Source organism: Pituophis catenifer, unplaced genomic scaffold (assembly GCF_029215685.1).
Source record: "Pituophis catenifer annectens isolate HBS135680 unplaced genomic scaffold, rPitCat1.0.hap2 SCAF_3, whole genome shotgun sequence".
Classification (NCBI taxonomy): domain Eukaryota; kingdom Metazoa; phylum Chordata; class Lepidosauria; order Squamata; family Colubridae; genus Pituophis; species Pituophis catenifer.
Genome location: NW_027256883.1, coordinates 175,515,391 through 175,538,541, shown reverse-complemented (window position 1 = coordinate 175,538,541; position 23,151 = coordinate 175,515,391). Strand labels below are relative to the sequence as shown.

The window sequence follows — 23,151 nt, the reverse complement described above, 5'->3', positions numbered from 1 at the left end:
GTAGATAGGAGATGTGTAAAGAAGCTTTTGAAAACTGTTGGTAGCTTTGAAATGTCAAGTATATAATTGATAGATAGGTAACCAGGTGTTGAGGAGGATGGAGAGCACTGCAGAAATATATCCTTTCTGGGGATAACTGGGAACATCTCATTCAAACAGCTGAAGAAAAGCAATCCTGCCAGCCAAACATTAAGATTCAAGCCTTCACTTCAATATATGGCTTCACCTCTTTAGCTTTATATTTCCATCCAATTTGTGTATTATGCTATTAAAATTGGCTATGCAACTGGTCAGATATTAGTCAACAACTTAATAGCTTTCTTGTGACTTGCTCTGCCATTTTGCTAAAACTGTCAATTTTGTTGGCTTGCACAAAACTATTCATGTTATAAAGTTTGTATTATTTATTTGTATAATGATTTAGATTTCTAAGAACATACAACTCAAGAGCAACCAGAGTGCCGAGTTCTATACCCCCCACTTTAGTATAATGGTTCTGTCAAGACTTGCATGTATATTTCATGTCTTTAAATAATTACCGTATTTTTCGGAGTATAAAACACACCTTTTTCCCACCTAAAAGGGGGTGAAAATTTGGGTGCGTCTTATACACCAAATGTAGCCCTGCCCACCCACTGGCCCCCACCCTATGGCCTCTGTCTCCCAGCAATTTACCTCCTTGCAGCAAGCAGCAAGAAGAAACAGCCCATTTCAGCTTCAGCACAGCCTAATTAGCACAAGTTGATTGTCCCCGACTTTCAGCTGTTTCAGGCTGCAGGGATTGCCATTGCGCAGGGCTCTGCTGCTTGCTGCAAGGAGGTAAATTGCTGGGAGCAGATTTTTTTTTTCTTGTGCTAATCAAGCTAGGCTGAAAACAAAAACGAAAGTAAAGCAGTTTGCTACTTGCTGCAATGAGGCAAAATTGCTGGGAGGCAGAGGCAGATTTCTTTTTCTTGTTTTCCTCACCAAAAAAGGTAGGTTCATCTTATAGTCTGGAGCATCTTATATTCCAAAAAATACAGTAGACTATCTTACCGATTGCAAATCATTTTACAGACCATAAAGTGGAAATATGACATCCAAATTCATAAAATAGAGCAACAGACCATGTATATTTAAATGAAAATGCAAAGGAAATGAAAGGTGAACTACAAAAAGAGTATGACTGCAGTTTTAAAAGATGACTTCACATTTTAGGAAGATTAAGATTCTGTAATTGAATATTGAGGTATTATTATACATATATTGGGTATAGACTATGCATTTTCTTAGTGGGCCTCTCAAAATGGGGTAAGAATTAAAATATTCTTTCCCCATTGATTCTCTAGAATTGGAGGTTTGGACATAACCTGGCATTTGTGTAGCTATCCGCATTTGTATATTCTGAAAACCAAATCCAACCCTGTATTTTGAAATGAAACCTACAAGGAAGATGTGTGAGTTTATGGGTACAGGTGCCCTTTTCAGAGAGTCTATTTACAGAAATGCTGGAGATTCCGAAGATCTTGGGAAATTAGTTTGTTACTCTGGTCTGTTATAATGGTTTAGCACTCTGATACAAATATTGTTCAACTACTGTCCAAAACTATTTAATGGCCAGCAAAAGTCAATTGCCTAATCAAAAATCTGTGCAATGGTGTTCCCCTAGTTGTTTAACAATGTGCTGGATAATTGCTAAGCTGTTATAATTATTCTCACTTCATTTATGCTTAACACTTTATGGTGGATTTGAACCAAACCAAACAAAAACATATAAAACGATATCTCCAACCTATTTCTACGGTATACATAGGTATGCATTCTAGTAAGAATAGTTCTTCCACACACATTGTGTAATGCCTAGCTTAATATCAGTGTTTTTTCAATTAAGGCTCAGCCTTTACTCTTGGGGAAAGCTATTTTAAGCTTGTTTATGAGGAAGCAAATTTAAATTAACATGTTGGTGCCACTTTAAATTGAGTTTAATGAAGAATAATTTACTATTCAAAATTTTAACCTATAATAATGATATAACTTTGTTATGCTGATTATCACGTGTATTTTTAAACAATAATTCATTGGACTACCAAGGTTTAAATTTGAAAAGGGAAAGCAAGGTGAAACTACACGATCCAGGTACCTATTGTATTTCTTACAATATGAACCTCCTGCCTCCTTTCTTTATACTCCCTGTGGATGGATAAGCATGGGAGTATGAGACAAACTAATCCAAAATCATGATTTTAATATACTTGATGCTTTTGTATGTTAAAGTTGGAGTATTTATCCAGAGCACCAAGCTTCTGGCAGTTGATTATCTTGAATCTTATTTAGATTCAAGATTCCATGAGTTCTTGTGTTCTAGATTTAAATTCCAGGAGTTCTTGTGAAGATGTTGTTAAGAAGTCCTGCGGTGCATTTGTTAACACTAAAACATTGTCTCATGTATTTCAAAGACTCTGTGAAACTCTATTGCATTCTTACCTCCCACCCCTTCACTATGACTAAGTGTTGCTAGAAAGAATTACACTTAACCATTACACAGATGGCAAAAAATGGCACTTATCTTGCACTGTCTTTTTAATTGTATTTTTAGATGGATTTGAACTGAAGCCAAGGACGTCTTGAAGAACTGCTTTCCTCCGTCCTGAGACCAGATCCATCATGGCAGCGGGTGTGGCAGCATGGCTTCCTTTTGCCAGGGCAGCTGCCATAGGTTGGATGCCGGTGGCCAACTGTCCCATGCCACTGGCCCCATCAGAAAAAAATAAGCGCCAAGATGAGCTAATCATTCTCAATGTGAGTGGCCGACGTTTCCAGACATGGAGGACTACCTTGGAGAGATACCCTGATACTCTACTTGGCAGCACAGAAAAAGAGTTCTTCTTTAATGAAGACACCAAGGAATACTTTTTTGACCGGGATCCTGATGTCTTTAGGTGTATCTTAAACTTTTATAGAACTGGTAAACTACATTATCCAAGGTATGAGTGTATCTCCGCTTATGATGAAGAGCTTGCTTTTTATGGGATCCTGCCTGATATCATCGGGGACTGCTGTTATGAAGAGTACAAGGATAGAAAACGGGAAAATGCTGAGCGATTGATGGATGATGCGGATTCTGAGAATAAACAAGACTCTATGCCAGCCCTGAGCTTCCGGCAGACCATGTGGCGAGCCTTTGAGAACCCTCATACTAGCACCTTAGCCTTAGTCTTTTATTATGTCACAGGCTTCTTTATTGCTGTTTCTGTGATCACCAATGTGGTGGAAACCGTACCATGTGGCTCAATATCCGGCAACAAGGAACAGCCATGTGGGGATAGGTATGAAATGGCTTTCTTCTGCTTGGACACTGCTTGTGTTATGATTTTTACAGTTGAATACCTGATGCGACTTTTTGCAGCTCCCAGCCGGTACCGGTTCGTCAGGAGTGTGATGAGTATCATTGATGTAGTGGCCATCATGCCCTACTACATAGGTTTGGTGATGACTGGCAATGAGGATGTCAGTGGAGCTTTTGTGACTCTGAGGGTTTTCAGGGTATTCAGGATTTTCAAGTTCTCCCGTCATTCCCAAGGCTTACGAATCTTGGGGTACACACTGAAGAGCTGTGCCTCTGAGCTTGGTTTTCTTCTCTTTTCACTCACGATGGCAATTATTATCTTTGCTACTGTGATGTTTTATGCAGAGAAAGGATCTTCAGCCAGCAAGTTCACTAGCATTCCAGCATCATTTTGGTATACTATTGTCACCATGACAACTCTTGGGTAAGTACTATATTTTTCTTTCTTCAGCAAAGAAAAAGATTACTGATTGGTGAAGTTTCAGAATTTTCTGTGGTAGCTGATCTTCTATCCCTCCAAGAGCATAAATCAAATATATAATTTTTTCTTTTGACTGTTCTACTGTGTACATTAGTTACAATAAATCACCATTTCATATTTGCAGTTAGAAAAGGACATAGTTTATAGCATGATAGAAGATAGGCCGAAATGTTTTGGAAAAATCAGTTGTTAGTTAATTAATTTTGAATTTTTGGAGTTTCTTCTTGTTCTCATTTTGGATATGAGTGGCCTGTACAAATAGTTTCTTTTGGTTTAAATAATACTTTTCTAGTATGGGATTATTGAAATCCTTTTTACATTGCTTTTAACAAAAGGTGAGATGCTGATTAATTAAAACTGGAATCAAAAGAATATGGCCTAATTCAACTGGAAAAGAGAGCAGGCACAAACCAGATGTTTAGAAAGCAAATAAAAGTGTACATTTGCATTCTTCGAAATCAAATATTTCATTTTAAAGAGCTTGAGCCGCTCTCAAAAATGTCAGCTTCAAAGAGTGCTGTCACTATTTACCCTTGCGTTGTTATTTGATTTTTCCATATTTCAAACAAAGGGCATTCTCGTGCTTTTAGAATTTCTTCCCTCAATTTGTTTTCTGATCAGCACAGGAACTGAGTTAAGAAATAAAATACAAAAACTCGGATAGGGAGGAATATGAAAAGACAAATAGTAAACCATTACCCTTACCTATTAGTGGTGTCATGGATATTTATTTCAGTTTTATTGTTGTTAGCAATTCATGGTTAGCATTTTTCATATTTTAACAATATCTTGGAGGAAGAGCAGGACAGATAATATTTATAAATTGAAGGTATAAGAAAGGTTAACACATGTGGTTCTTTCATCCTTAATTGTATCTTAGCTTCTGATTAAATCCGAACAGATACTGCAAATTAAGAATTCAGAAGGTAGAATGGACTGAACTGGAAATTAATGTACATGGTTAAATGAGTGTGTGCCAAGAAAAAAGACTTGGGGTAATGGTAGTATGATATCTATAGTACAGGAATTACAAAATGTTAAACTCACCAATCCTGATGGTGAAATCACATCCTCATATACAGTACTCAAATGTTTTGGACTGGTGTAAACATTTGCAATCTATATTATAAAGGAGGGGCCCTTAACCCATGGGATATTTCCACTATCTTTGTACATCATAGGGACCAGAAATTTCAGTTTCTGCAACTTTAACTTTAAGAAGGAATGTTGATGGTAGTTATAAATTTTTTTAAGTGGAAGAAAATCAACTTTAGTGGCTTTCCCCCCAATTATTTAACTTCTGCATATAATATCAGGGTTTGTATATCAGCAAAAAAAAAATGATACAAAAAAATAATAAATTTTCTATCTGTTTGTAAGATTGTATGGCTCCTGATTTTTAACCATACTTTTGCTTTTCAATGTTTGATCATCAAACACCATGTAACATTATTCTTGTATTATGGGTATTCACTGCGTGCAAAGAAACTTGAACTTTATAAGCTGAAATGATTAAATATAATTTATCTCCTAAAAGGGCAACCAATTATACTTTAGAGGAATGAAAATATTTGGAAAATACAGAAATGTGAAAATTGAACATTTGGCACTTCACTCAAATAAATGGCCATCTCCTTATTTTGTTTTGTTTAAAAACGATTCAAAAGCTTGCTGTACAAAAGTGATTGCTTTGGGCACCTTGAATTGAAAATATGTGCTAGAATGTATTTTCATTGCATTTTGGCTTCTTTTGCAAGAAGATGTTAACAATTATTAGTTTCAATTATTTGCAAAAGGGCAACAAAAACAGATGTAAAACTCAAAATAGCATATAATTTCAAATGTTACTTTCAATGGGAAAAAATACAGCATTTTAAACGACAATGTTGTTATCTTTTAGGATGGTGTAAAATGATTGTAAAAGTTAATAATATTATGCAAATATATACATTTTACACATGGCAGTTGAAAATTCTTACAAATTCAAAGATGAGGAAAGCATGTGGGCCATCTGTGATAAACATTATATGGCACCATATGTTTTATATGAAGCTGTACATTTTGAAACTCTGTATATCTCATTTAAGCTTCATAGAATATAAAAATGAATCTGAAAATGTGCCAGGCTACATAGCTCCTATTCATAGTACCATACTTAAAATAAGATTTAAGGTTGCCGACAAACATGTTTGGAAAGAAAAAAAAACCTTTCTATTGTTGGAGACTTTAGTGCTCTTTGAGCTTTGTTGTTTATTTTCAGACATTTCATTACCCAACTAGGTAACATCATTAGTGCTAGTGAGTGCCTGATTTGCTCTCTGTTTATATCGGAGGTCTCCAAACTTGGGAACTTTAAGACTTGTGGACTTCAACTCCCAGAATTCCCCAGCCATGCCATGCTGGCTGGGGAATTCTGGCAGTTAAGGTCCACAAGTCTTAAAGTTCCCAAGTTTGGAGACCCCTGGTTTATATAGAGTAACTTGCTCTGGGGTGTCATTTTCTCCTTGGTCACACTATTGTTTTCTGCTTGTTTGTCTGACGTTAATCCTTGTTTATCCGGGTATTAACTACTGTAAAGGGTGTGTTCTGGTCTTTTTGTTCCCTTCTCAGATTTTTTAATAAAATTTGCCTGCACATGTTTTTAATGAAACAACAACCAAGTTCAGAGAGCATCAAGGACTCCACAGTTCAATCTTGAGCTACATCTATTATCCTCTACTGAGATTTCTATTGTTTCCCTTTTTCAGTGGGAAGCAGGACAGGAAATGAACTGTATCTAACTTGTCCAAATATACAGGGAATGATTCCACAGTACCATTAATTCTGTGTTTAGCTAATTGAAATACTCTCAGACATAAAGCACCTTTCCTTTTTGCACATAATGATAGTCCAGAGTGAGTCTTCTTGAGCACTCTAAAGTGTTCTTCGACAAGGTTAATCATATAAATTATAACAGTGGTGTTAAGCTCACTGAGCAGGCTAAAAAATGGCAGACACTAAAATAGGATATTTAACATTTAAGGCTGATCATTTTAAGCTTTTTGCAAACTACTGTCTTCCAACAGAGATTAATGCATGTACCTACTTGTATTATTTGTCTGGAGTGATTTTTAAATGGAAGAATTTGCTGAAGCATCAGCTATACAGTCTGCATTTCTGAGATCTCTTAAAGACCTTTTTGTACTATAAAGGTCTCTTTACGATAAGGTCAAAACACCAGATAATAATACATGGAGGGCAAACTTCTTTACTTTTTTCACTTTCCATTACACCTTTTCTGTTAATATGTCATTACTTGCCCTTTCTCCTAAAAGCTGTTAAAGTTATGTGTTCCTGTTGATTTTTCAGAAAGTACCATGTTGTCTTGTTAGATTTGTAAAGGGCAACTCTATACCATGATGGTTGCTATGGCATTTCTGAACTTCTGAAGGAACTAGTATGGCATTTTCTATTTTGGATTTCTTTCAAAGATAAAACGGAAACATTTGTCTTTGCCTCTAAAGTAACATCGGTACATTTGGACTTTGAAAATTTAAAATCTATACCGCCATCTTAAAAAAATTGAAATCAATGTGTTGAAATCCTTATAATAATCCTCTCCTTTAATTAGAAATGGACTTTGATTCATAATTTTCATCATCTTTCAGGTTTGGGATATTTGAATCTCACTAGCATCTGAATGGAGCATTTTCGCAAATCAGCTACAACTAATATTAGGAAGATTACAGTCCAAAGTTTATTTCAAATTGTGTACACTCAGGATTTTACTTCACCAGTAAAACAAAGCAAAGAAGCAAACAAAAAATCTCCCCCAACAAACTCCTGTTAGAACATCTGAATAAAAGAGTATTGTAAATTAAATAGCAGGCCAAGATCATGCATAATATAACAAAGGTATTAAGACATGCAGGTTTTTTTTTTTTTAAAAGAATTAGATTTCTCAGAAAATGTCTCTGCCTCCTCTTCTGCTTCTAACTAATTTATGGAAATAAGAGTTGGGGAGAGAATCATGACTTTGTTTGTTTCCATTTCATTCTCTAGATCCTGTTTGCCACAATAAATGCAGAGTATGAATTTGTACTGTTGTTCTTAAAAACTGGACAGTAGGACACATTTCCACACATTCCTTGTGTGGAATAAAATTAAAAACATACATGCTAAGCAACTTCAATTCCAAACCGTGATTCAGCTTGCAGTAAAGTTTCATGTATAAATGTATTTATAAAACCTGCTAGAAAGTGTCCTGGATAGCATTACATTGAATGCATTAAAAATCATGTATTGTTTGTACATTATATTGTTATGATTTCCCATGATGTCTACCCACTGGTGCAAGTTGTCAGGGTTGGTAAGGTCCAGATGCCTTTGATCAAACAGTGTTACCTACAAGGACCTAGGAAATGCAACTTTATGTCATGGTGTCTGCCCTCTGTCATGAGTTTCTTCATGAGACCAGGGTGACTTCCACCCTGATGACATTCCAGAAGGCTTTCCTGGGTTATGGCAGCTGGAGCTACTTGCTGGATGTCCTTGCTTTTTTCCTTTTCTAGTTTTTGTTGGTGTTGCATATTCTTTTGTTCTTATTTATTTTTATTCTGATCATTGTATTGTGAGAAAACTAGACTCATTCTGGAGTTGGACTATGTGAAATAAGATGAAATAAAGATATTTTTAAAGTAAAGACCCTATCAATGGACCATTTCATCCTAAAGAGCTCTCTTCATTTTATCAGATTGTGTCATGATATTTTTCAAAACCTTTGAGCTGAGTAATTCTTATTTCATTTATATTATTCTGATTGATTGATTAATCAATCTATTTATTAAATTTATACGCTACTCATTTCACTATCCAAAGTGACTCTGATTAACTATCTAACACTTCAACTTCTATTTCAAAACATTTTATCTACAAGAACTCACTCCTTCTAAATGTATACAAATCACAGAAAGGAACTTTCAAGTGGTAACTTTGTGTTGCAATTACTTTTCTTATAATTTTTGCACTTAGTCCTTCAAGTGAAATATACCACAAATTAGTACCTTAAATCCAGAAAGATGAAAGGAGACTTTCACTTACCAGTTAGATAGTAGAGAGTAAAACACCCCAAAACTCAGGCAATAATTTCTATCCTGGGAGAAGATTAAGATCATAAATCTGTTCATCATATTTAGCCCATATTTCAAAATGGGCAAAGTATGGGATATATCTTATATTTATTTTCAAAATGAGTTTTGCATTTTGCATTTGTATTTTTTTTTCTTCTGCTTCTTAATCCAGCCCTAATTTTCAGGAATCATGGTTGCCAGCATATTGACCATGTTAAGTTATAATGAAAAGATGATTGATCTCCGGCCTCAGACCTCTGATCCCAAACTCAAGGTAGAACTTAATTATTGTAGACTTGTGCTGGAATGTCATCAAAATATGAAAACAAACAAGAGTTGTAGATCAGAAGGACCTAGTCTTTGCTAGAACTTGCTGCCTACTTTCCTGGCAACTCTGGTTGATGACCATATTAATTTGTTGAAAGGTTAATTGAAATTTTATAAATAGCACTCTTCTTGTCTTACTCTTCTTCTTGTCTCACTCTGCTGAATTTCAGTTTCATAGACAGTTCTGTCTATGTGTAAGTATATTACCCATGTAGTATGCCTATATTACTTTATCCTTTTACTGCCTACTCTATTGTAATATTATTATTATTATCCTTGTTATTATGATTATTATTACTTTGTTGTTTTGCATATACACTGAGAGCTTATGCACTGGAGACAAATTCCTTTTGTGTTCAATCAGTATTCTGTTCTATTCTGTTTAGAACAGAACAGTTCTATTCTGTTTTGTTCTGTTCTGTTCTGTTCTGTTCTGCTCTGCTATTTCTAATCTTTCCTTCAGTATAAAATGTTATTTTCTTTAAGTAAATAATTGCACATGCTATAATACAAGAAAACACATTTTATTTAATTACTTATAATGGTTATAAACAAATTTATAAAATTACTATAAACTTTGTAATGAAGTTTTTTTCCCCCTCCTACAGAACTTCAAGTTGCACTGTTCTTAGAGAATAGGCTAAATGCTGCTTTCCAAGTTATTCGACAGTCTCTTTCTGCCGAGGCAAACTTATACAACGAGCTTCTGATGCCATTTTGGCAGGAGTCTATTTGTAATTAGATTATATTTGCAATTCTCTATCTGTGATACATTGCCAAAACATCCAACCCTATTCTCTAGCGGATTGCAGAATCGGTTTGTACCTTGCCCAGTTAGCGATATGGCACTTTGCACCTGAATAATTCTCTGACTTTTATAAACAGTTCAAAATTATTGGCTCAGTTGCACTTTACTGCCCAATTAGCATTTTTGAAATGATTTTGGACCAGCCAAATTTATGTGTGCTTTAAAATAAGAATAAGAGTGTGCTGGTTTATTTTATGCATCAAAGAATTCAATCTGAGTAATTGAATCATTGACCTTGTTTTTGTTAGTAAACCAGATTGATTTATAAATAATTGGGGATATGTAGGTGAACTTTTCTTACATTAAATTCACTGAGACAGAAAAAAAAAGTTTGCTAAAATATAACCCAGCCAAAACAGTAATTGGATATTTTCACATGCTTTAATCCCTAATCCTTGACCTTCTTCTTTTTTTTCAAAACACAAATAGTAAGAAATTTAGTTTGTTTGCTTAATGGAGTTCTTTTAGGGTTCTTCAACTAAAGGAATAATATGGCGCAAGGTCCATGAATTGTGTTCAATACAGTCATAAACTTGTTTACTTGAAAATAAGTCTGAGTTTAATGTTATATGCCACCAACTAAATAGGTATAAGAATGAAAGATGCTGATGACAATATCATCTACCCTTAATAACTGGAACAAAATCAAATCTTTGCTAACCTTTAAGAAGTTGAAAGCAATAGAGAAGCAGATACAAAATGTTGACCTTGTGAAATGCTTTGAGGTTACAGTGAAGTTCATTGCCAAAATATAAGAGAGAAAGGAATGATACTAAAACAGCAATCTTTGTCTGCACATCTGTCTTTAAAAAACAAAAGTCAAAGCCACAATTGGTTTTGAACAGCAAATTTTCTTCTAAATGCATTATTAATGAATCCTAAATGCAACATTTTTTATTTATAAAGGGCTTGACATGCCATTGAAGTAGGCTGCTCTTATTCTCATTTGACAAATGAGAAAAAGAGCTGGCAATTAGTAATGTGATTTATCAAGCTTTACCAATTCCTGCCTGAGAAAGGATCTGAATATAGGTTAGACCAGTGTTTCTCACTCTTGGCAACTTGAAGATATGTGGCCTTCCAACTTCAGAAATTCTTCAGCCAAGACTATCCATCTCAAAGTTGCCAAGTTTGAGAAACACTGAGGCCAAAGTGCATTATATTTTTGAAACATCTCCATTTAAAAAGAAATATTTCACTTTGGATTGTAAACATTAAAAACAAGTTTAATATATATATATATATTTCAGTCCTGAGTAGATTAAAGTACAAAAGTACAAAGACAAATGCAGATTTCATGTATTTCATTTAAGTTTAAAGAGCCCTTACTCACAGATGCAGCTATTCTATGCACGAAAGGTCACATTTTCATTTTTAGTGAATTTGCCATGGTCTTCTGGAGGGGGCATGTAGTCCAGATAATGACCTACAACTTCCATCTTCCCTTTCAATTGTTATGGTGGCTAAGGTTAATAAGACTTAAAGGACAGCTGCACCTGAAGAGTTTTCTGAAAACTAGGGAATACGGTAGTTTGAAAGTAAGTAGTATATGAAGTTTCTTCTGGGCTCAGTTTTTAGTGATTCTGAAGAGTCATTTCTCTGTTTGGGCCTTAATTTCTTTATATGTATATATTTTAAATTATTAATTATTTTTCAATAGTAAATGACTTATAAAATTTTGAAATAATCTAGACTATACCAGCATAAACCAAACAAACACCCCAGATTTGATAATTGCCCATTCACAATATCACATGCATTCACACTTTGTATTTAGTATATGTTTAGAGATATTTGGGAAACATTGAGTTTATGCATCTATAATCAGAGTGACAATTAATGGATTTAAAACAGATCACTCAAAGAAAAGAATCAAGCTACAGTCTATAATAAAATGAATCCCTCATCAGAACTCAGATCCAAGTCCACCAGTTCATTAAAGCAAGTAAGTCAACTGATAAGGTAATTCTACCTCTACCTTCAGATTAACATTACAGTTTTGGAGAAATCCAAAACTCTGTCAAGATCCTTCTATTCTGCCAAGTAGAATATAGACTAGAATATATTTTCTATTTTTTAATAGAAAAAATAGAATATATTTTTCTCCCGTTATAATAAGGGAGAAAGTCCTTATTATAAGGACTAAAAATAAATTCTTCATGTAATTTTTAATCTAGGGATGAGTTAAAACCCGCCCAGAGATACTCCAGAGACAATCTTAGAATAAGAAATGGGGAAGGTGGACTGCACTGCCTAGCACTTTAATGCTTTTTGCTCTGAAGATATTTGGTGGCTACTCAAAGACATCACGGCAGCCAATAGTTCCCAAAATACTGAAAGGTTCCAAATGGTTGCGGATTCCCAACATAGAACATATTATGCACACATATATTGTAAATATGGTTTGCAAATCAGGGGAAGGATTATAAAATGCCACATGACTCATGGAGTCCAAGGAACGGCAGCAGCACCCCTGGAATCAATCACGTCGTACAGAACTGAGGCATGAATAGGAATAGAATCTGCATGAATCTTTGTAAGAAATAAAAGCAAATAAAATTATACTGGTCCTACATCTTTCCTAGTTCTGTTGTGTTCATAAGTTTCTGATTTAACAGAGGCTGTTTTTAATTTAGCATCATTTAAATTTTACTCAGGAGGTTTTGTAATGAAAGTGTTATTCTTGGGTGCATCCTTAATCAATCTGAATTACTGAAATGCTTCTTCAGAATTAATTTCAAATCAGCTGCCCGCTTCTAGCAGAGATAGTCTCTTCTGGAGGCTGGCAGCTTCCACCATCCTTCTGGGAAACATAATTAAATATTTTGTTTGTGAGTGTGTGTTTCCTCTGCCTAAAATTAGAGGCTTTTAATATACACTCAGTATATTTATAGAAAGTTTTTTTTTCCCAGAAGGATTTGCTCAATATTATCCAGGGAGTCTACAGTGGAATATGGGAATCAATCTTTGGGGAAAGGGTGATTTCTGGAAGGTAACCAGTTTTAAAATGTGAATAAGGATAAGGCCAACTTGTCATGCAGTGATGCAAAAAATTAGAATTGCTAAAATCTTTTCTGCTATGTCATTTTTGATATCATACGCATTTTTGGCTGTCTTATTTGCACAAAGCCCTTAGTTATTTACCTTTATACAAATTATGTGCTTTACTATATTAAATATTGGTTCCCCTTCTTATTAACGTCAGAGATGCTACTGGCTCTATTACTTACATAAAACAAATAAGAAGAAGTAACTTTCCGCTTGCCAGGCAAAGTCAAACATATACATATCACATCCAACCAAAACACAATCAGTGTGATTTAAAAACCATGAGTGATAGCTTTGCAGCTTGTATGAAGTCAGGTATACCTTAGAAACATTTGCAGAAGTAGCTAGTTACAATTATCCAACTTAAATAAAGAAGTGTTGTTACACTGCCATGATACCTTCTGATTTCGGTTAGTGTACCTATATTGAAGGATTACTATTTGGTTTTATTTCTATTTACAGGTGGGAAAAGGTAGTAAAGACTTTTGTCCTTTGGTAGCATTATGGAAACAGTTTATTCTTTGTCTAGGATGTAAACTATCTTTTACCCTAATATTTGATGATGATCATCTAACCAAACACTAACCAGTTCTTTTTTTCAAGGAGGTCAACCAAAATTAGAGTCAGTTTGATTAAGGCACCAATCTAGAAACCAGAAGACCATGAGTTTTAGTCCTTCCTTATGAAGCTAGTTGGGTTACCTTAGGCCAGTCATTCTTTCTCAACCATAGGAAAAAGACAATGGTGAGCCACTTCCAAAATTTTACCTAGAAAACTGCATGGACTGTGTAGGCAGATGCCAGGAATCAATAATGACATGAAGGCACAAGGTTTGTGAAGGAACAAACAAAACGAAATAGTCAAACTCAAATAGATGTAGATGCCTGCTATGGTCATTCCTATCTACCAATGGTTCTCAACCTGAGGTCCGTGGACCCCTGAAAGGGCCACAATGTCATCATAGGGAGTTCACAAAGGCTTGATGGAATCTCGTCCTTTAAATCTTGAGTTACATTTTGGAGGTCCATGGCCATGGTTCATGACTACAAAAGGTATTTAAAGGAGTTCATAGGAAAAAAAAGGTTGAGAACCACTGCTATAGACCATGGTTCTTTTCTTAATAAATAAGGCCACTAGCATTTGTACGAATCAACTTGCAAAGACATTCTTTGTAGTGAGTTCAATGAGATCTATATCTAGGCATATCTTTGTATCATTGCTAACATTTTGTGTATTTTCTTCCAAATTGATTATAAAAATTAGAAATGTGGTGATTCTTTCTTGTTATGTTATCCATGGTATGATTTTTTAAAACAGAATTCAGATATCTTAGAAATTCACTGTTTTCTTTTGATGTGTTTAAATAAAGTTTTAATCAACAAAATGTCATGTACTAGTCTGTTAGGAAATATTTCTGTTTAGAATAAAAGTAAACTCACCAGATGAAGGTTGACTCAGCCTTCCATCCTTCCAAGGGTGGTAAAATGAAGTTCCAGATTGTTGGGGCAATATGTTGACTCTATAAACTATTTAGAGAGGCTGTAAAGCACTGTGAAGTGGTATATAAGTCTTAAGAGCTATTGCTAAACATGAAGAACAGTATTTTCAAATTTTTCGATTAATAAAGTTAGTGAAAAACTAAATGCTAAAATGGGATAACATATCTAATATTACATAATACACATTAGTTGTGTAACAAGAAATCAGAAAGTCATAAACACAAATAGGCTATTATTAGCGTTAGTGTAAAAACACATTTCCTCTTTTAAGAACAACAAAACAAAACTGCATATTAACCTCAATTTTTAATCTTATTGATGGTTCAGATTAGTTTTTCAGTATGTCTAAGATAACAAATTGATAGTTTTTGACTTAAGAATATTTCTTTTTCTTGAAAAGTTTCTCAAGATATTGCTTCTCATTTTTGCTCTCAAAAGTAAAGTTTAAAAGGCAGAGTTTATTTTTATATTATTTTTGTCAAGAGAAAGAACTATTCATAAAGTGAGCCAAAAGGCAGGATTGCAGCATAATCTGCTAGTTTGAGAAGCTGCAAGTTGTTTTGTTTCATCTTTTATGGTAGTTGAGTGTTGTGAGATATACAGTAGGGTTTAAAGGTATGATGTTCACTCTAGATTGATTCACACTAGCAAATTTTTAATGCAATATCAACGGAGTATACAGTCCATTACATACATATGCATACTTTTATACCACTTAAAATGAGATGTAATGTTTAGCTGAACAGATTTAGATTTAATTCATCAAACATTGATTAGTCCAGTATTAAGAAAATAAATGAGGTATGGGTAATGTAAGTCTCTGTTTCCTGTTTCATGTCCTACTTAATGACTATAGAAGAGTCTGTGTGCAGAGGTAGTGTGTCATTGCATGTAAATTCTGGAGAGCAACAAAGAGAACAGAATGGCTTCATGTTCTTTTCTTAGGGACATTTAAGATCAGATTTCCTTGAATGGCATGACTACTGGAAGACTGAATCACAGAAGCACATTTTCCAGAGCAGAATCATATTTGCACTCCAGAAATCTTATCTAGAGAATTATGGATAGTTTAAGGATGAAAATTTAATTAATTAATTACACTAAATATTATATACTTAAAGCATGGTTAGCATAATTTCTTTCTTTCTTTCTTTCTTTATTTTATTTATTAGTCCAATTTATATGCCGTCCTTCTCCGTAGACTCAGGACGGCTTACAATGCATTATAGCAATAGCCTGCATATTTTTTTGTATATACCTGCTTATTAGGGCTTTTGCCCCCCCCCCCACCCAAGCGGTGTTGTTCTATACAAAGTTGGCACAATCCAGGTCCTCAATTTACCTACCTTGAAAGGATGGAAGGCTGAGTCAACCTTGAGCCTGGTGAGATTCGAACTTGCACTAATTGCAGGCAGCTGGCAGCTAAGTGCTAGCACTTAATAGCACTTTAGTCCGCTGCACCACCGAGGCTCTTCATAGTTATTTCATAGTCATATATTTTCCACTCATGTTTCTTTAACAACCAGCATGAGATGATTGTTTTCTGAGACTTTGTGCCCCTTCAAAGTTTATGACTTAAGGCACTAGGGCTTTAGATTTTATGCATCTGAACCACATCCATCAAATTCAAAAGGTTTTTTTCTAATATGCAAAAATCAGGAGGTAGAACTTCAAACATATTCCTGTTCAACCTTCAAATGGGTTACCTTTTCTTATAATTGCAAATTGAGATGTGATTTCTTTTCTTGCAATTGAAAAGGATGGAATCCAATTGTTCACATATGACATAGAAAACAATGGGACGTACACAAGTGTTCTTTCCTTCATTTAATGGTGTTTGTGCAGGAGGCAATACAGCTGATTTCAACATTTGCTTTCCTTACTTGATATAAACAAAAGAAGGGAGAGAACAGAATACAGATCAATTGTAGGCTATAGCTTTTCCTAATGTCTTCTCTTAAAATGGGATGCTTATCTATGCAATCTTATTTTATGTGTTATATCTCAAATAAGTGTCTTCCAATAATGCCAGTGTAGCGTTCCTATTTTAACCTACTGGATAGAAAGGTAGAATAGCAATAGAAATAGCATTTAGCTTATATACCATTTCACAGTGCTTTACAGCATTCTCTAAGCGGTTTACAGAGTCAGCATATTGCCCCCAACAATCTGTGTCCTCATTTTACCGACCTCGGAACAATGGAAGGCTGAGTCCACCTTGAGCCTGGTGAGATTCGAACTGCCAAATTGCAGGCAGCCAGCAGAAGTAGCCTGCAGTACTGCATTCTAACCACTGCACCTCTGGGCTCTTCCAATAGTATTTGGGTAATAATCCAACTTTTAAATTTCATCAGCATCACTTTTTCAACCCCAGCCCTAGTTTAATATTTGCAACATGAAAAACAGCCTGAATTTAATATAGTGAGCTCAATCCAAACATAAATGGACGGTACAATAGAAATACCTACACTTGTACAACTCTAATTGCCTGCCTTTAGAAAAAGGACACCACTTTTCCCAAAATAATACATTTATAGATATCACAAGTGAAATGTGTTTCTATGGGGAGCCATTCCTTGCTTAGTACAAATTATGCTCATACTGCATTGGAATTAAAAATTATCAGAAATCAGCCTTTCAAAAGATATTTTTAAAGCTTATGTGCACTACATTAAGGAGAAGAGACAGGGAGAAGAAGGGCAATGTCATTTCCATCTATCTCAGTTCTGATTATACATATGTAGGAAGATGATTAAATGCAGTAGAGATTAAATTCAGTTCAGCATCAATGGCTAGAGAAAAGTTTGTCCTGCATCTGAAGGAACAAATGTGGAACTTAGTATATAAATTCTCACTCTATCTCCTCAAATAAAGAGGTATATCAGAATAGACAAACAATAGTTGGTCAATATATTTGGAAGGTTGAGGTCATACCAAGAATGTTTTTATTAAATAGAAACCATGGAAGGCATAACCTATCACAAAAGCCAACATAAGCAAACTAAAGATGTTGCTTGCCACTATTTGTTGCAGCCTCTCAGGTTGCAGTCCATTATATTCATTTGCTTTCAACCTTTTGGAGGGCAGATCAAGGTACTCTCAAAATCAAACAAATCCTCAGTGAAGCCACCCTTTTTTTTAAAGTGGATATTAGGTATGTTTTACAATGGGAAACTTTCCTATTTATTTTTTTTTAATATTTTGCTCAATCTTAATATTCACTCAGAAATAAATCTTATTAAGGTCTTACTGTGAACTGATGAACATGAACCCTTTTGAGTTATTCATTTGCAGTAATTAGTCCTTAAATTTAGCATTTGATTACTTTTTTTTGGATATGGATATATTTAGTTTTGTTTAGTTGTTAAGCTGCTATTTGTGTTTTTTAAAAAGTTTGTTCTTTATTTCTTTTTGTTTCTTCTATAGGGGTTTTGATCCCATTCTTTTCCCTTGATAACTTAATATTTTCTGCCTTTCACTAGATGATTCTATCTTATAAATTATATAGTTATACAATTTAATTAATTTATCATGCCACATTTTAATTTCCTGTGTGTTTCAAGAAATCCTAACTGTAATATTTTAATGCTTAATTATTGCTAAAACTATGTCAGGTTTCCAAGTAACACACCCAATGAAAGAAGACTCCGAGCTTGAAGTTCCTCAAAGTTCCATTTTATTAGAGATGTCTATTGGCACATCTGGGAAAACCCAAATCTGAAAGCTTCCAGGTTTTCCCCACCAAAAAGTCCAAGTCCCTTCCCCTGCACCCATATGTCCATCTCATGGTCCAATCAAAACACCATCCCAACTGGAGATGCTTCCCAGTTTCAATCCTCCAAGTGCAGGCAAGATGTCTTTGATTCTCTGAGAAAAGAATATTATGACAATATATCACCCATGCTCCATACAATGCCCCCTCCCAATTTCCCACAGTAGTAAATGTGACAGGCCTGAAGGCCCAATACAAAAGATGGCTTCCAGGCCTGGTAAAGTAGCTACCGTAAGTAGAAGGAGGTGAAGAAAATTTTGTGTTGTAGATTTTGGGAAGGCTAAATTCCAAATCAACTGAATCAAAATTCCAGAGTTATGGAGTGTTTATACATCTCACAAAGAGTTCTTAGATTACAAATGACTAACCTGATGCTTAATTGAGCTTCTGAGGGGATCAGTTGTGTGTATGTGTGGTGGTGGTGGTGGGTGTTTGGTCCTTGCTTGTTCTGCATTGCATGTCCCAGGGAGCAGTTGCAATATTGCAAACCCCCATGATGTAAACAAGAAAATGTAGGAGGACATTCATGTCTTATTCAAATGTAACCCCATTTATTTAAATGGGAAGGAGGCTTCCACACAGATTCAATTATTCAAAGAGCCAAGGTGGCGCAGTGGTTAGGGTGCAGTACTGCAGCTACTTCAGCTGACTGCTAGTTCAGCAGATCAAATCTCACTGGCTCAAGATTGACTCAGCCTTCCATCCTTCCGAGGTGGATAAAATGAGGACCCAGATTGTTGGGGGCAATATGCTATTTAGTATACTGTCTTTGGTGTAAGCCACCCAGAGTCCTCAGAGAGTGGGCGGCATAGAAAATTGAATAATAAAAAATAAAAATAAAAAATGATTTAGAAGGTTGACATATTAAAACCATGCTTCTGAGCTATGTATTAATGTAACTTATGGTCAAATGCTATGATATGAATCCCAGCAATTAATAGCTATCATTTTAGACATACAGTATGTTAACACCATGCTAGAAAAGGCTAAACCATTTCTTTTCCAATGAAGGAGAATACCTGTAGCTGAGGTTTGAAATGAAGGGTTCTTCGTGGTTTCTGAGCTTGGATGTTTTCTTGCAGTCATGTCATTACTCAAACTAGGTAACACCATCACTGCACTGATGATGTTACCTAGTTTGGGTAATGAAATATCTGCAAGAAAACACACAGCCTCAGAGAGCACTAAGGACTCCTAATTTCTTTTTCCTGGGTGTTTTTATCTGTTTTGCTTCCTGCACAACTAAAAAACATTGAAAACTTAGATTAGTGTTTTTCAAAGAATGTTCAGATATGTAGATTTGAACTCCCAGAATGCTGGCTACGGAATTCTGGAAGTTGAAATCCACACATCTTGAATTTGCCAAGTTTGAAAAACACTAATCTAACTTTTCAATAAAATACATTCTTCTAAAATAATGAAAAGTGTTTCTGGCAAGTTGTTCACATGTGTAAACTATTCCTTTCTGCAGAAGGATTTCTAAAATTATACAGTTTCTACGTAGTGTTATTATAGTTTTATGCTGGGAAATAAAACCAAATTCACATCTATAATAATAGACCCATTTTTCTCAATCCAGGCAAACCTTCCCAATTTCAAAATATTAACAAGCAGCAGAAAACATTGATGATGGATGTAAACTGACAGTAAATTTTGTCTCACAAATAGCTTTTCAGTATAACTATTCCAACAATGAAAAGGAGTGTCCTGTTATAAAAATTCCTTTAATTTGAGGAAATAAAAGAATTAGAATGAAATGTGATCATGTGCACTCAGACCAAATGTATAAAACCCTTGATCTAACAAATTAATATCATTATAACTGCTATAAATCAAAAATTTGGTAGAGATGAATCAATAGTTATTAGCATGATATTCATCAAAAAGATATTTTATAACTATAAACATTCATTAAACATTAGTGATTGGATAATCCAGTTGGCAAAGGTGAAGGATAGGAGGATGGTTTCCTGATTTGTTTCTTTCCTACTTTGCCAAAGCAGTAGCCCAGAACTCATTTGCTTACCAAGATATTTTGAAGACAATTACACCTCAACCACTGTTTATTGAATACAAATGGCAATGACTGGATCTATGGAACATGATAAGGAAAAAACGTACGATCACGTTACAGCTTGACATGATATATGAATGATGTCTATCTTAAGAACACACACAAGAGTTTTGTGAAAGATGATTGAGTAAATAGATAGGCAGGCAGGCAGGCCCATTGCTGATCCCTTTTGAGAAAAGAGTTGGTAAGCAAATGAGGACTTTTTTCTATATCACTATCAACTGTCAACTCTGCCACTACTAACCATTGTTGGAGGGACAATTGCAGCAGGTATTTGTGCATGATCCACATCAACAGGGCATCTCAGTCAGCACTGAGGTAGAGAAGTGCCTCAATGGGAAATATCATAAATTGGTGTTACAGGGTAAAGCAATGTGACTTTTCCAGCTTGATATAGAAAAACAAAGTGCCACTTTATTTGCAGCTTTACTCTGAAGGGGTATTTTGGTTTAAGCCTTGATGAATCAATATGCTTTTTTATTTTAAAAATTATACCCCAAATATTGGGAATTTAACATTTCATGAGGTGGAAATCTTAATTTCAGTTCTGTTCATGTAATAATGTTTAAGGTTCTTTGTATTTGAAGAATATTTCCTATATTGGCAACTGACCTCTCAAAAATATATAATTCTTTACCTACCTTGAGTGTTTAGCTTCTAAGAAAAAGGTAGCAACAGCAGTAAGCCATAATGTGCATTGGTTTTAGTTTAGAATCATGTATGTGTATAAATCAACTATTATGGCTTATTCAGCAAACTAGAGTTCAAAATCTTGACTGTGAGAAGGCAGCCTGCATGTCCAAACAGACCAATGCATTGGGCTGATGATAGATAAAAACAAAACTGTAATATCTGCAGGCAACTTGTTCTATATCACATAGATGACCTTTTTTTTACAGTGGCAGACAAAGTAAAAGAGAAAGACAGATAAAAATTTGCCAATCATATCCCCAAGTCATACATAACTGCACGTAACAATGCATGGACATTAGTCAGAAGCTCAGTTTTTGCATGGCAGTGACAGGAAGGTAATAAAGATCTTGGAATTGTAAGCCAAGATGGGTGGCTATAGTTGAATTGAATAAACAAGTAAATAAAATTAAGATTGAATAAACAAATAAATAAATAAAGCATAGTTATTTATCTCAGCCTCTGTTTCAGTTTTAAGATTTCAATCACATCGTGATTGAACAGTTCTCTGTTTAAAATAGATTTTACATATATATTATAATATGTTTGTTTTCTTTACTAGTTATCCTCTTGTTATGTCAAATTGCTTTGAGATATTTGAAGATATTAGGGAAGAATTTTCCAAGGTATGTTCTCCAAATAGATGCAATTATCATTATCAAAAAAAAGAGCCATGGTGGGGCAGTGATTAGAATGCAGTATTGAAGACTGACTCTGCTCACTGCCAGCAATTCAACCCTGACCAACTCAAGGCTGACTCAGTCTTTTATTCTTCTGAGGTCAGTAAAATGAGGACCCAGATTGTTGATGGAAATATGCTGACTCTGTAAACTTAGCGCAGGGCTGTCAAACTCATGGACCAGGGGCCAGATGTGTCACAAGCCACACCCACACCTGCTTTAGCGAAGGGGGGGAAAGTCCCGATACATCATGTGATGCCGCCATGACGACTAGAGTTTGACACCCCTGGCTTAGAGACTGCTATAAGCACTATAAGTCTAAGTGCTATCCCTAGTGCTATTGCCATTCTCAATTTTTTCATGTCATACTATTTGAGAAAAATATAATTACAATCCAATACATCTGTAGGATACAAATTTAGTGAAATCCAGTTGTAAAATTAATACAGGATGTCCCAATAGTCTTAAAACTTAAAACTGTACTAAGACATTTGGGACACCCTGTATCAATACTTTTTTTTCATCATGCCCATAGCTAAGTGAATATTATAAGGCATGTGGGATTATTGTCCATTTTTCTCCTTGGAAAAAGTAACTAAATTAAAAAGGCTTTATAGGAACTTTTCCAATCTCATTATTTTAAAAGAAGCTCCTTGTTTTAGGCTGAAAGATGAACACTAACATTGTAAGGCAAATGAATCTGTTGCTATAATCATGGCAATCTCTTGTGTCTTGCTGTATGTTGTATCTTCTACTGACCTATGGCATACTAGTCTAACTGAGCTTCTATAATTGTGATTTTGATTAATTCCCCAAACATACTGGAGAGTCTTTACTCTCTTGACTTTTCCTTTCAACTACCAATTTACTCATTTTAAGAAGACATACATCACCATTATGGATATGCTTTGTAGTTTCCCTTGGTTCATTGTCATTATTTTTCCACTCTTCCTATCTAGGTCTTTTAGTTCTGCTTCAGTCCAGTCCACTATTCCAGCTGTGTATTTGATGACTGGAATTGGCCAGGTGTTAATTGCCTTGATGATATTTCTTCCACAAAATTTAAACTTTAAGAGCTTCTTTACTGTCATGATGTATTCACTTCTAACTTTGACATCTGTGTGCTTGATATTGTTAGCTTAAATGATACCCAGGCATTTGTAGCAATCCAGATTCCTGATGTTATTTCTATAAAATATCCTGATTCCTTTAGTCTCCACTATTTTTTGCCTGCTGATGGTGAGGGTAGCACATTAGTCTGGTCCAATCTCCATGGTAATATCTTCACTATTTATGCAGACAGTATATTCAGCTGCAATTCTATTTCAGTGTTTTTTCC

The 23,151-nt window shown here is 34.9% G+C and overlaps 1 protein-coding gene across 2 annotated transcripts in view; it reads left to right on the top strand.

Moving 5' to 3' along the window:
• Positions 1–2,643: 2,643 nt before the first annotated feature.
• The window catches only part of KCND3 (potassium voltage-gated channel subfamily D member 3), a 330,302-nt gene continuing 309,794 nt past the window's right edge, over positions 2,644–23,151 (top strand). For both annotated transcript variants that reach the window (XM_070939825.1, XM_070939824.1), the window contains exon 1: positions 2,644–3,749. In XM_070939825.1, coding sequence (XP_070795926.1) covers positions 2,644–3,749 — 1,106 coding nt within the window. The remainder of the gene's footprint in view (positions 3,750–23,151) is intronic.